We start from the raw sequence: 14207 nt of genomic DNA on the forward strand, positions 1-14207 counted from the left end.
ACTCTTTCCTAGTGGGAAATCTATGATGCCTACATAGAGGAGCTTGAGAAGCAAGAAAAAAACAAAGAGAAGGAGAAGACAAAGACTCCAGTGGCTAAAAAAACAGGAACGATGGCCACGAGGAAGATGACATCCATGGAGTCCCAGGTTTGGTGTGGGTTCCCACAGCTCTGTCATAGAATATCTGAATAGGGTCTTGGCTTCTTTGTAGACAGATGCCTTGCTGTCCGAGAGGTTATGTTGAGGTATAAATGGTTCATTCCTTTGGGGAAGATGCAAGGAGAGCTAAAACTACCCCTAGCAAGCCACACCTCTCTCCAGTTCTAGGTCTGGAGGCTAGCAAGGGTTCAGGATTGTTGGGCAAGGAGACAACAGGAGGCATGAACCTTATTGAAAACACTGCATGCATTCTGGGAGAGCTTCCTGGGGTGGGACTGGAATAGGAGGATGAAGCATTTCCCTGGGTATGGGCCCTACTTTTAGTCCTTAGGTTTACTTATGCCTGATACTTTAGGTCAGAAACAGAAGCTAGGTCAGAGATGATCATAGGTACCATCAATGCAGGCCAATAGATGTGGCTATTTGGGGCTGGGCCTACCATTAGTAACCATGTAGGAGCCATAAAGGTCATTGCTGGGGGACTCACTGTAGTTGTCAGCATAGGTTGGGAGTAGTCATGAGAATTACAGAGATTCAGTTGTAGGGAGTCACTGCAGGGAGGGTCACCACAGGGAAATGCTGAGGGGGCACAATCATCCCTTCTACAGAGAGAAATATGGGTCAGGAGCCAGAGTACCAGAGTGGCAATCAGAGTTGGATTTGACCTGCAGTGATGCGGTGGGATGAACAAGGTCCACAGGAAGCTGGGCTCTGGCTTTCAGCACCTTGGAGAGCTCCCACGGTCAGTTTTAGGGACGTGGTCCTGCTCCACTCCAGAAGAGAAGCTCGGTTAGTTAAAGAGAATCTGGCTTCCTTCGTCTGACATGTACTCACGTCCACCCAATTCTCTGTTCCATGATTCTGATAATGTCACATTTTAGGAGAGGTTCGAGGGGTGGTCCCCTGCCTTGGCTTAAAAGGAAGAGTCTCAACTCATCTTTATTCAATTACTGACCAAGCAGTGAGTGATCATGGCCTTCTGGATACTGGAACTCTAGGAGAGAGAGGGCCCCCTGCCCCGAGTATTGCTCTGTGCACATCTTCAGCTTCTCTTGCACCATTCCCTAGAGGCTAGAGATTTCAGCAGGGCAACTGACCTGGGTCAAGATTCACATGAAGATTCATAAGGGATTTGGCTATGGATTTTGTGCTGGAACCCATAGTTGCAGAAATCTGAACTAAAATCACTAGGATCCAGAAACCAGAATAAAAATCCCTGAGGCTGAGACTCAAAATGTATCTGGGATCTAAACCCTGCCAGAGTTAGTGTCTAACACCTACAGGAGGTGGGACTGTCCCTATCTGTCACCCTGGGCTCTTCCAGGTGGGCTGACATAGAAGACTGTGACACAGGCAGATTCCACCCTCCTGGACCAAGGAGCCACAGTGGAGGCATACAACCTTCCATCTTCAAACTCTTTCTACTCCCACCAATACCTTAGCATACAACCTCTTCCCAAGGAAATTGAGCTTTAACTGGGAATCACTGGGTCAGTCTATCTGTGGAATAGAATAGGAATGGCAGTCACCTTCCCCTTTGTCCTGGCCTAGTACTTGAAAACCTGGGTCTGATTGGGAACCAGCAGTTAGCGTAATGGCTATGTCGCTGGACTCCCACGTAGTCTACCGCGGTTCGCGTCCCGGACCCGGTGGCTTAAAACTCACGCCAGGCGCGTGTGCGTGCGTGCCCAAGATCCCGAGAGGAGAATGGAGGAGAAGGGATTGCGGCATGACCATCCCCCCTGGGGGGTGATTTCTCGCTTTCTGTCTCTAATGTCTCTGTCTGTCTGGCGAGCGCACGCGCCCTATAGTGAAAATCTCTCCAAAAAAAAAAAACATAATTAAAAAAAAAAAAACCTGGGTCTGATTACGTTGATTATAAAACTCAAATGTACAGGAGAAGAGAAAAGAGAGTAAATCATGACACCCTGTAGGAAGGTCTCCAATGGTGGACCTCAGGTTTCTGTCTGATTAATGATGTAGGCAAATGCACAGAAATGAATGCTTGTCTGATGTGAAAGATTAGGCAGGGAGGGAACCGGCAGTTAGCGTAATGGCTATGTCGCTGGACTCCCATGTAGTTGACCGCGGTTCGTGTCCCGGACCCGGTGGCTTAAAACTCACGCTGGGCGCGTGTGTGTGCGTGCCCAAGATCCCGAGAGGAGAATGGAGGAGAAGGGATTGCGGCGTGACCATCCCCCCTGGGGAGTGATTTCTCGCTTTCTGTCTCTATGTCTCTCTCTGTCTGTCTGGCGAGCGCACGCGCCCTACAGTGAAAATCTCTCCAAAAAAAAAAAAGATTAGGCAGGGAGAGGGAAAGCACTCAGAGGTCACAAATTCAGTCAGAACCAATAAAGAGATGTGGCTGCACAATTAACATAGTATCCAGAACAGGGAAGGTGATAGCCCACTATACTCTCCGCAGAGCACACTGGGAGCTCCAAGTCTCCCAGAACCAGGAGAGAGTAGTCAGGCTGGGAAGAGTCCAGCCATGTGGAGCTGAGAGCATGAGTCTTGGTATCCACAAACTTGGGTTTATGCAGCCAGCAGGTAGCATGGTGGTTAAGATGCTGAACTCCCACATAGCTATCTGTAGTTCAAGTCCCTTGAAAATCACACCAGACACATGTGCACACATGCCCAAAATCCTGAAAGAAGAAGGGATTGCATGGACATCCTCCCTAAGGGGTGATTTGTCACTTTCCCTCTCTGTGTCTCTCTCCAGTTAGTGCACATACCCTATGGCAAAAACCTAAAACAAAACAAAACAAAAAACCTGGGTTTACATCCTGGTTTTGCCACTTATTACCTGGGTCTTTTTAAACCTATTTCCTCATCTATAAAGACATCCTAATGATATTTACTTTGCTGGATTGTCATGAGAACCTGAGATAATGTACATATAGTCCCTAACATGGTACTTGCATGCTACCGATCAATAGTTGGTAGCTGTTGTTATTAATAGGTCACGTGTTAGCCAGCAGGTGGGCATGGAGGTTAAGGTGACTGGATCCCACATGGCTGGCTGCACAGTTTGAATCCTAGACTTGGCAGCTTATAAAACACACCAGGCACATGGGTCCAAAACCTCAAGAGGAGAATGAAGTAGAAGTGATTGTGGTCTGGCCATCCCCCCTAGGGAGTTATTGCTTACTTTCTCTGTCACTCTCTGTCTCTGTCTCTCTCTCTCCAGCAAATGCATATTTCCTATGGCAAAACTGAAAAATAAAAATGAAAAAAATAATAAAAATTAGGCCATGCCACGGCTGAGGGCTCACCTGGGGAGGTACTGACTTGTAGGAATGAGGCCCTGTTCTATATCAGAGGAACTATCACTAGGCGCACAATTTGTTGTGGCCAGAGGACAGAGTAGGACTATAGGTAGAAGACCCAGGGTTTCAGTTTACTGGTTTCTGACCATAGAAAACACTGCCTGGAGTAAAGTTTGCCAGGAAGCTGCCAAGAGAGGGGGATTCCTGCTTTGGGTCATGGGGTAGAGGAAGTAACTGGGACCAGGGAAACCTGAGGACTATGATTATAATAATCCAGTGACTAGGGCCCATAGGTGGCATGGTGATTGAGACGCTGGACTCCCACATGGCTAACCATGGTTCACGTCCCAAACCTGGCAATTTGCTTTCTCACTCTCCCTTTCTCTCAGTCTCTCTCTGGTCAGAAATTGAAGAATAATGATAGTAAATTTTTTTAAATTAAAAAAAAGAATATAATGACTATTCTGCTTGGTCAATTTTCTAAGATAAACTTGGAGTCAGTTTGAGCTGTGGCAAAGGCCCTCAAGAGCTGCTCCCCAGAGGTGATGTTATAAGCCTCCACTGCACTGGTCTGTACACCACTGCTAACAGCACCACTGGAAACTGGGTTAAATAATGATGTGTATTATTACATTTAATTCTCGCAATGACTCCGTGAAGCAGATGCCACCACCCATCTCTACTTTATCAGGAAGATTCTAAGACTCAGGGAAATTAAGTTACTCACCCAAGATGATGGGATAGGAATGCATATCTGTGTAGATCCAGAACCCTTTTTCTTAACCATTGCCTGACACTGCCACTCCTGGGAAATCTGATCCTCAAGGGCCATGGGACTGAGCCCTGACCCCTTTTGGAGGCCTAATTTATTCTTGCCACTTGGGTCTTACTTACCAGCCTCTTTGCTCCTTTATCAACCTGCCATGTGTCTCATCTTGTGGATTTGTGGAATCTCATAGAGTGATACTTTTTGCTTTTTTGGTTCAAAATGAGTAATTTTCCTCTGAGGTGAAGTTTCCTGCTTTTTGGTCTGGGCAATGGGCATGGTCCTGGGATTAGAAATCCTAATTCTGCCTCTTCTTCGTGTGTGCAAACATGTCTCTCCCTTATTTGGACCTCCGTGTCTTCAACCTTTGACTAAATAAGGACATTGGACCCACAAGATCTCTGAGGCATTGAATGGGAGTCTATGTCATCCTTGAGTTGGTGAAACCCCTCTGTTCCCACCAAAGAAGCCTCCAACCTTCCCTTGTCTGCTCTCCTCTCCACTACCCTTTCTGGACTCTCTTTAATGCCCTGTCTTATGCTCAGATATATGATTTCTCCAAACCAGACTGAATTGTTCATGCTCTTCAGAAAGTACATGAAGCAGGCTCTACCCAGGGCCGGTTTGTCTGCTCAGACCCCTTGTGCTATGTGTAAGGTTCCTGGAAGGGGATAGTGGGAGGAGCTGGGCATGCAGAGGCATGCAGAGATGTCTCTACAGAGCTATCTGGGGGGTGCACTGTCAGGTATTGCTGAGCCATTCGCAAGTCTGGGCTGTGGCTAAGGGCATACTTCCTTGCCAGGTGCTAGCTTATGAGGGCTTCTATTTCCCCACAGAGTGATGATATCACCAAAGTGTCCCAAGCTGCTAAGATTGTGGAGCGGATGGTCAACCAGAATACATATGATGATGTTGCTCAAGGTAAGATTTGAAGTAGTGGAAGCCACTGTTTTTGCCTGTGTTTAAAATCCCACATTAAAGATCAGTATTTGAATGTCCCACGCTAGATCCTGTAAGTGTGAGGGGGCAAGAAACAATTCCTCCCTCCTGGATCTCACTGGGGATAAGACTTATGCAAGTCAATCACAGACAATGGGCATAAGAAACCATGAGGTCTGACAATGATACAGCAAAACCACCTGTACATTACTAATCCATCATCATCTTCCCAATGATGCTGGGAGGCAGGCAGAGCATAGATTACCCCTACTTTACACAGCAGGAAGCTAAAGCCACCTAGCTGAAGAGGCAGAGAGGACCCAGATCCAGGTCTTGAGCTTTTTTATTCTGTGTTCTGTTCTCTGCTTAGTTTTGCTTTGGGATGGTATAAATGTTAAAATGTATGGGATAGAGAGAATTACGATCTGCTCTGGAGATCCTAAAGACGGGAAAAAGAAAAATGAGGGACGAATGGGAGCAGTCAAGGAAGACTTCAGAGACGGCCGAGCTAAAACCCAAGAGATAAGCAGAGTTTGAGTGAGAGGATGGCAGAAGGGAGGATGTTCTGGGCAGGGATGGCGCAGGCAGTGACTTGGCAGTGAAAATAAATAGGGTCGAACTCTGAGCACAAGGGGCAGCGGGTCCGTTGACCCAAACAGGGTCTTTGTGGGCATGTGGTGAGTGTTTAAACCAAACAGGTAGTTGGAGCCAGTTTATGAAGGGTCTTGAATATCACACAGGGAATCTGAACTTTCTCTGCAGACAGTTGAGAGGTACTTAAGCCTTCCAGACAGGGACACAGCCTGATGAGAGCAAGGCTGGAGGAAGATGTGATTGGACAGAATGCATGACAGAGGTGAAGGTGAGATTCAGGTTGCAATGGGCCTCACCACACCTGACCGCACTTGCATTGTAGGGGTGGGAGGGAGAGAAGCTGTTATAACAGGAAAACAAGCACCAGCATTCATTGAGAATGGCTGATGTGCCAGGCTTTGTGCTATGCAATTTACATGTTCTGTTTTATTTCTTCCCAACAGTCACACTGTGAGATGAAAACCATTATTAAGTCCATTTTATAGAGGAGCTCAGGGTGGGATGTTACTACTTGTTGCAAATCACAGCTAGTGTGAGTGGTGGAATCAAAACTTGAACACTGGCCCTTAGGATTCATAGCCTAAGCACTTCACCACTAGGCTGCAAAGCTGCTGAGCTGGAAGAGACATTTCAAATAAGCCCACTCAATGGATCTATCCTGGTGATTAATTAGTGATGAGGTGAAGAAAGAGATTGATTCAGAAATGCTTATATCCTGGGGGCCTGGGAAATTCTGGTGTCTTTGACAGTGCCAGGGAAACGGAATCCTTCCCATGGCATGAACAGCACATTCCCAAGTGCCGTGTATTTCCCTAAGAGGTGGTGCATTTATATGGAGCAGCTGCCTCCCCAGAGTTGGCAGCTCCTTGTTGCTGGCTGGTCTCCTTTGCTGACAGCCCAGGGCTCTTCTTGGTGACTTGATGCTCATTGCTCACCCATGGGACATAGAAACCAGAGCTGCCAAGGCCAGCAGCCTAAACAAGCCCCCTCGTTATCATTCAGACTGGAAAACGACCTTGAGTGCTTTTCAAAGCTGTCAAAGTACACAGCAGCTGTGAATGAATTTGTCACTCACACAGCTTGGCTTCCTGAAACCCAGCCTCTGCAAGTGGCCCACCAAAGGGCTGCAAACCTGATTAAATACCCATGGAGAAATTGGCCTTGGTGAACCACTTTCATTTATAAGGACACAGTCGCATAAAAATGCATTGAACTGTGTGGTTTTTTTTTTTTTAATTGCATACTCTTTTCCCTTTGGGAAAGTGTAATCATGAAGGAGAAATGAAAACAGAGAAGTGTTACCAATTAATCTCCTCTCTGAAATGAGGTATTTTCAAAGATAACCTGAGCTTGGGAACTTCTGATGTGATCAAGGCTCACGCCTCTCTAACTACTTGAATCTTTTTTGTTCTGGGCATTGTTGAGGTTTGAATGTATAATTGTTCTACAACCTGAAGGTGGCAAGGAGGTGGGGGAGTAGGCATTGTGAGAGAGGCTGGGACAGTGCCTGGGCATGTCCTTGACTGTGTTGGATAGAAGAATTCATTTTCTGATTGGTCACCCTTGGCTGGAAAGAAGACAGAACCATTTTGTTTCTGTTGGTTTATTTCATTGCATTCTTTAGACAGTCATTGGAGTCTGCTTTGTGATGGCCCTGTGCTAAGCACTGGGAACCCAGAGATGAATATAACATGCTCTCTGCTCTCCAGGAGCTGTCTGGTATAGGAGATGGGTAAAAAGGTAAGTGGAGGCAACATGGCTTGACAGAAGTTTCAGAAAGGGGAGGCAGGACTGGCAGAGAAAATGAACTCTGCTCAAAAGAAAGTAAAAGCCTTACAGAGGAGATGTTGGATTTGGATCTGAAGTGAATACGAGTAGGCCAGAAAGGGGGGCACATTTTAGTTGTGCAAGAGCATATAGGAACACAGAAAAACATGAGACAATTTGACACAGGCACTGTTCGAAATGAAGGATACATTGACAGATAGTTAGAAATGGCATGGAAGTAGTGGCCAGGAGCCTTGGTTTGACGAGGGAGCCCCTGTGCAAAGAGAGCCAGTGAGGGAGTTTCTGTGGAGTGAGGGAAGCAGGATGGTGAGGTGGTTTGTTTGTTCTCACTCTGGCAGCTGTGTGGGACATGGCTGCAGGAGGAGTTACTGCAGGTGGAGGCCAGCTAGAAGGATGTTATAAACTGGGTGTGGGAAATTGGCCTTGGTGAACCACTTTCATTTATAAGGACACAGTCGCATAAAAATGCATTGAACTGTGTGGTTTTTTTTTTTTTAATTGCATACTCTTTTCCCTTTGGGAAAGTGTAATCATGAAGGAGAAATGAAAACAGAGAAGTGTTACCAATTAATCTCCTCTCTGAAATGAGGTATTTTCAAAGATAACCTGAGCTTGGGAACTTCTGATGTGATCAAGGCTCACGCCTCTCTAACTACTTGAATCTTTTTTGTTCTGGGCATTGTTGAGGTTTGAATGTATAATTGTTCTACAACCTGAAGGTGGCAAGGAGGTGGGGGAGTAGGCATTGTGAGAGAGGCTGGGACAGTGCCTGGGCATGTCCTTGACTGTGTTGGATAGAAGAATTCATTTTCTGATTGGTCACCCTTGGCTGGAAAGAAGACAGAACCATTTTGTTTCTGTTGGTTTATTTCATTGCATTCTTTAGACAGTCATTGGAGTCTGCTTTGTGATGGCCCTGTGCTAAGCACTGGGAACCCAGAGATGAATATAACATGCTCTCTGCTCTCCAGGAGCTGTCTGGTATAGGAGATGGGTAAAAAGGTAAGTGGAGGCAACATGGCTTGACAGAAGTTTCAGAAAGGGGAGGCAGGACTGGCAGAGAAAATGAACTCTGCTCAAAAGAAAGTAAAAGCCTTACAGAGGAGATGTTGGATTTGGATCTGAAGTGAATACGAGTAGGCCAGAAAGGGGGGCACATTTTAGTTGTGCAAGAGCATATAGGAACACAGAAAAACATGAGACAATTTGACACAGGCACTGTTCGAAATGAAGGATACATTGACAGATAGTTAGAAATGGCATGGAAGTAGTGGCCAGGAGCCTTGGTTTGACGAGGGAGCCCCTGTGCAAAGAGAGCCAGTGAGGGAGTTTCTGTGGAGTGAGGGAAGCAGGATGGTGAGGTGGTTTGTTTGTTCTCACTCTGGCAGCTGTGTGGGACATGGCTGCAGGAGGAGTTACTGCAGGTGGAGACCAGCTAGAAGGATGTTATAATCTGGGTGTGGGATACTGGGGTCTGAACCTGGGCAGTGACTATGGGTTTGGAGAGAGGTGAGTGGATTAAAAAGAAAATCAGAAGAAAATATGAGAAATGATAAAGATCAGGTAAGGAATACCCGGTTTTCTGATTTGGATAAATGAAAGACTGAGGTTTCTATCTAACTTAGAGAAAATAGAAGGCAGTAACAATTTTGAAGGCAGGAGTTGAAATTGAGTTCAAGGAACCCCAATGGGAGATCCAGGCAACTTCATTATAGTGAAGCTTAACAGTAGACTGCATTTTGGGGGGGTAAGAAGCAGAAAAAATATATTTATTAATCAACCTCTGGCAGCTGACTTGAAATTTGCTTGCTCCAATCTGAGACTTCTGAAGTGCAGGGGAAATTTATGACTCAAATGTCCTGTGGACAAGGACTGCAAACCTGAGATTTTATACATATGGAATGGCTGCTTTATAATAATTTACTTCCAACAACAGTGATGACAGTAATAATAGCTAACACATAGGGAGAACTTTCTATGTGCCAAGGATTTTTCCAAGCACTTTGCATATACTAATTCAATTAAAATATCCTCACGGTAGTCCTTTGAGATAAGTTCTATTATTATTCCTACTCTGAAATCCAAAGAGGGTCATTGTTTTGCCAAGGAGGCACTGGCAGTAAGCAGTAGGCCTGGGTGTGCCATAAAATGTGTCTGTTTAAGATTTTAAGTACTATGAGGATGCTGCTGATGAATATCGGGACCAGGAGGGTACTCTGCTGCCGCTCTGGAAGTTCCAGAATGACAAAGCCAAGCGCCTGGCCGTTACCGCCCTCTCCTGGTGAGTATAGACATTGCAGCAAACCCAGTACCTGTAAGCGCTCGTTGGGTGCCAAGCCCAGAGAAGTAGCCCCTTCTATGGCACTAAACCACCTTGTGTGTGACATGTGGCAATATGAGGAAAATGGGACTAGGACTCTTAAGGGATTGCAATATCAGACCAGGTCTCCCAGTTGGTGAAGGCTTAAACAGGACAGTGGATATCTGCAGTGTAGTTGGGCACCAGTGCCCATGGGAAGGCCCATGTTCATTAGAGGGTCATGTCTATTGCTTGTACCAATATGTTCACTTTTTTTTTTCTTCCAGGAATCCAAAGTACAAGGATCTGTTTGCAGTGGGACATGGCTCCTGTAAGTGATCCGGCAATTTTTCCACTGGTCATGCAGACAGCAAACTAAGTAGCTATTCTATGCAGAGCTCTTTGCCAGGTGTGAGAAATACAAAGATGACAAGGACACAGCCACTGCCCTCAGGCGCACTCACAGTCTAATGGGAAGACCCACAGTCATCCCAGCAATTAGTGCTAGGTGAGGGATACCAACTGAATATGCCAGCTGAGGAGTTAATTCTGGTGAAGAAAGAGGGGACAGCACTTCTGGCAGAAGGCCCCACCTATGCAGAGGGCTGGAAGCATGGAAGACATGGCAGGAAATGAAGCTGTTGAGGGGGGCCAGGGCCAGCCCTCTCAGGGTCTGTAAGCCATTCTAAGAAGCCTGGACCTTCTAAGGGGAAACTGCTGAAAGAATTTGGGAAGAGTAAGGACATAGCCAGCACAGGAGGGGACTGAGCCTAGAGGCTGGGAGACCAGTTAGGAGGCTGGTGCAGGCATTCTGAAGAGACATGGCAGGATCTTAACCATAACTGTGGAGTAGGGATGGAGCTCCCCAACCCCCATCAGGCCTTCCCCATCAGCCTGTGGTGGGGGTGTGGTGGGGGCTGGGTGGGGTGAGTGCTTGAAGCCCATCCCTTGGCCCCTGAGCTCAGGACAACCACTGTTCAGGTGTTGCCCCCCATGCCAGGTACCTCTCCACGCAGGGAGGCAGCCCAGGTGGAAACTGTCTGGGCAGTGCACTTTCCCTTCATGCTCCTTGGTCCTAGCAGAAGTCCTATCCCTGTCCTGGCTTGGATGTTCCGCCTTCCTAACAGGAGAGGGCCCTATACTTCACGCAGAGCCATGCTCACGGTGCTAACAGCTTGTTCTCTGGCTGGGAGAATCAGCTTCCGCGAACAGAAAACCTTTCCCTTCTCCAAGAGGCTGCTGGCTGGCAGGCACACAAGCTCCTGGTCTCTGCCCCTCAGACTGCCTGTCTACCCATTCTTTGACCAGAGAGGGAGAGATAGGGGTGGGGGACAAGGAGGAGTGTTGTTTGTCATTCCTCTCAGGGAGAAGACCTTGGAGCAGCTCCCAGTCTTGTGGTCCAGGCTGCCTTTGAGGATGCCCTAAATGCCTGCTTTGTTCCCTACTCCTGAGGGTGGGTTGTTGCCAAGCGGAAGGCACCCTCCCCCTCTGGCAAGGACCTAGCACATTCCTCCCCCTCTGCTGCAGCTACTGGGCCTGGAACAGAGCCTGGAGGTTGGGCAGGCCCTCCCAGGAGTGGGTGTGGACCCCCTCTGAGGCTGCTCTCAGCCTGGGCTCTCTGCCCAGGACTGAGGTGGTAATGGTGTGTGCAGGGGGATAGGGGGAGAGTTCCCAGAAGGTGGGAGGAGAAATTGTTTCAGATCTAGCCCCATCTACCTCTCATCCAGGGTCATAAGTAGGGTTAGCTGGTTGGGGTTATATGGAGGCTATTCTCCACATATGGGGAGGGGAGGGGGAGGGACAAACTGAGCCAGAGTCACAGAGAAGAGTCACTCACCTCCCACAAGTAGCTGACCTCAAGTCTGAGAGACCCAGCAGCCTTCTTTGGGAAACTCTTGCCCAGGAAGGGCCACTTGGCCTTCCTTGGTCTTTTCAGCCCCATCCACATGCCTGAGTGGTGTCCATAGTCAGCTACAGACCTTCTCCTGGTGGTTCACTTCCTCCTGGTGTACCTGGGGCCAGAAGCCTCTTTAAGCTGGTTTCCTCTTCGGTGATGAGAAGCTGACACCCTGCTAGGCCTCCATCCCAGGGCTGTTGGGAGGCACACTTGAGAGAAATAAATGTGACCTGTGAGTTGTACTCACACATAGGACAGCCACTACTGAATTGTCTTGCCATTTTCTCCCTAGCTTTCTTGTAGTACCTTTGGAGTCCTGAGCAGGTACAGGGGGCTGCAGGAATAGAAAGGAATCTCTCTTCTTAGAGAGTGGGGCCCAGTGGCAGCAGCAGTGGTATTTGCTTTTGCTCGCTGTTACTAGCACAGGAGGTATTGGCCCACTTGCAGATAAACATCTATTCTCCAGAGCTGTGCATATCTCAGGACCACTTGCAGAGGTCTGGGCAGTCAGACTGGGCTACGGCTCAGAAGGGCACCTGCTTCACTCTTGGGATTGTCTCTGGGAGTCCCCAGCTCTTGAGTGATCAGATGCCTCCATGGAAGAAGGGGGGCCAAGCTGAGGCAGACTGAGGAGAGGGTCATTGTGAGGGGTAGCTGGTCTCACCAGCATCCATTGCACTGTCTTTGGAAGCTCCCAGATACCAACCTCTTCTAATCAGCTTTCACTTTACGAGGACAAACACTGGAGTGAGATTTTAGCTTTGTCGGTAGGTTTGACCTTGGTGAACTCAGTTCAGATCTTGTAAACCTCCATTTGTTTGGAATTCCCAGGTGTTTATTCTGTCACCTAGCCAGATAGAACTTTAGCAGGGATGGACATGTACCCTAGAAAGGACTGGGCTTTTTGAGACTGGGCAGGTTGGCTGGAGCCAGGCCAGGAACTAGCAGCTGGAGGAAAGGGAATCCAGGGAGTGGCCTACAACAGAGTACCTAGAAGCCTTGACACCTGTCTCTCCTCTCTGGCTGCAGGGCACCAGGTGGTAGGCATATCAGGCTGATTAAATGAAAGAGACTGAGATGCCCCCTAGGGCCAGGCCCCATGTTTCCAGTAGAGCAGTGAAAGAGACCATCAGCAAACAGGGGGAGGACCATTAGAGGGCAAAGGAAGCTGGTCCTGAAAGAGTTGGCCTTGGAACTGCTAGTCTGCAATTATGTCAGCCGGCTCTGCTGAAGGAATCCTTTCCAACCCATTAGTCAGTTCATAGCACAGAAATAGGGACCCCTCATGGTCCGTCAGGCAGGGATGTGGAACAGATCCTCTGTGTGATCCCGAGGCTATCACACAGGAGGTGAGGCAGGAAGCTTCCCAGCAGGCCACATATTAGAAGGGCTGGAAAACCAGCTGTCCCTCAGTCCAGCCTCCCTCTGGGATAGCACCCTCAAAAGGAGTCAATGTTAGGCCCTAAGGCCCAGTACTAAACCCATTTCCTCTGTCCCACCACATCCTGGCCTGTCTCTGAGTCTGCCCAGGCCAGAGATACACTTGTAAGGGATTTAAATCTTTCCTGATCATTTATTTGTCAGCTTCACTAATTAAGCAGTGTTAATTTCATTTACTGAAAATGGAAATTCATCCACCTCATTTCTCCCTGTTCATCCTCCACACACAAAATCCATCATTCCTCGGCTGCAGGCTGCGTAAAATTTACAGGACTAATTATGTTGTCAGGTCTCTTTGTAAATACAGTCCATAAAGGCCACTGTGCTTGCTGGGTTGTAGTGCAAGGGCATTCCCGTTGTTAGTTTAATTACTGGTTAGTTATTTAGGTTCTCAAATGTTTGCCTCGTTTTCCCTAAATCAAATTAAATGTCCCGCTTGATGTGTTCTGTCTCCATGGCCCTGCTCTTATTTCCCACACTGTTTAAATATGACTTCTAATCAAATGAGAGTGCCTGGAAAAGCCCAGCTGCCTGTGAGGCTGGGCCCAGCCTGGCACCATGTCTTCTAAGCCATGCTTGAAGTTTGGAACTCTCTAGTAACTGACACCCTTGTTTATTTATTTTTTAAAATGTATTTGTTTATAGGGGCCAGCAGGTGGCGTGGTGGTTAAGGGCGCCGGACCCCCACATCTTCAACTGTGGTTCAAGTACTGGACCTGGTGACTTGCTTTCTCAGTTTCTCTCTCTCTCTTTCTCTGTTCCTCTCTGGTCAAATTAAAATAAATAAATAAATAAAGTTAAATAAAATAATTCTCTTTAAAAACTTATTAAAAATATATTTATTTATGGAGAGAAGGAGAGAGAGAGCTAATGCCTTTTTTAAAGGCAACCTTAGGCTGGTTCCCTGACATTAGAGACTGAAAATCATAACACAATGGCATCCCTCTTCCTAGAGTGCAAGTTGGCAGGCTGGAGTGAAGGAAAGTGTGGAAGGATTTTATTATTGTCATCAAAAGAGCTGAACACAGAGGGAGGTGCTAGCCTGTGGCAGGG

The 14207-nt window shown here is 47.4% G+C and overlaps 1 protein-coding gene across 1 annotated transcript in view; it reads left to right on the top strand.

The window, feature by feature from the left end:
* The window catches only part of DNAI1 (dynein axonemal intermediate chain 1), a 76379-nt gene that overhangs the window by 42609 nt on the left and 19563 nt on the right, over window positions 1–14207 (top strand). The window contains exons 9-12 of the mRNA XM_006143129.3: window positions 13–147; window positions 5034–5118; window positions 9682–9799; window positions 10105–10148. Coding sequence (XP_006143191.1) covers window positions 13–147; window positions 5034–5118; window positions 9682–9799; window positions 10105–10148 — 382 coding nt within the window. The remainder of the gene's footprint in view (window positions 1–12; window positions 148–5033; window positions 5119–9681; window positions 9800–10104; window positions 10149–14207) is intronic.

Source organism: Tupaia chinensis, unplaced genomic scaffold (genome assembly GCF_000334495.1).
Source record: "Tupaia chinensis unplaced genomic scaffold, TupChi_1.0 Scaffold000093_1, whole genome shotgun sequence".
NCBI classification, from domain to species: Eukaryota; Metazoa; Chordata; class Mammalia; order Scandentia; family Tupaiidae; genus Tupaia; species Tupaia belangeri.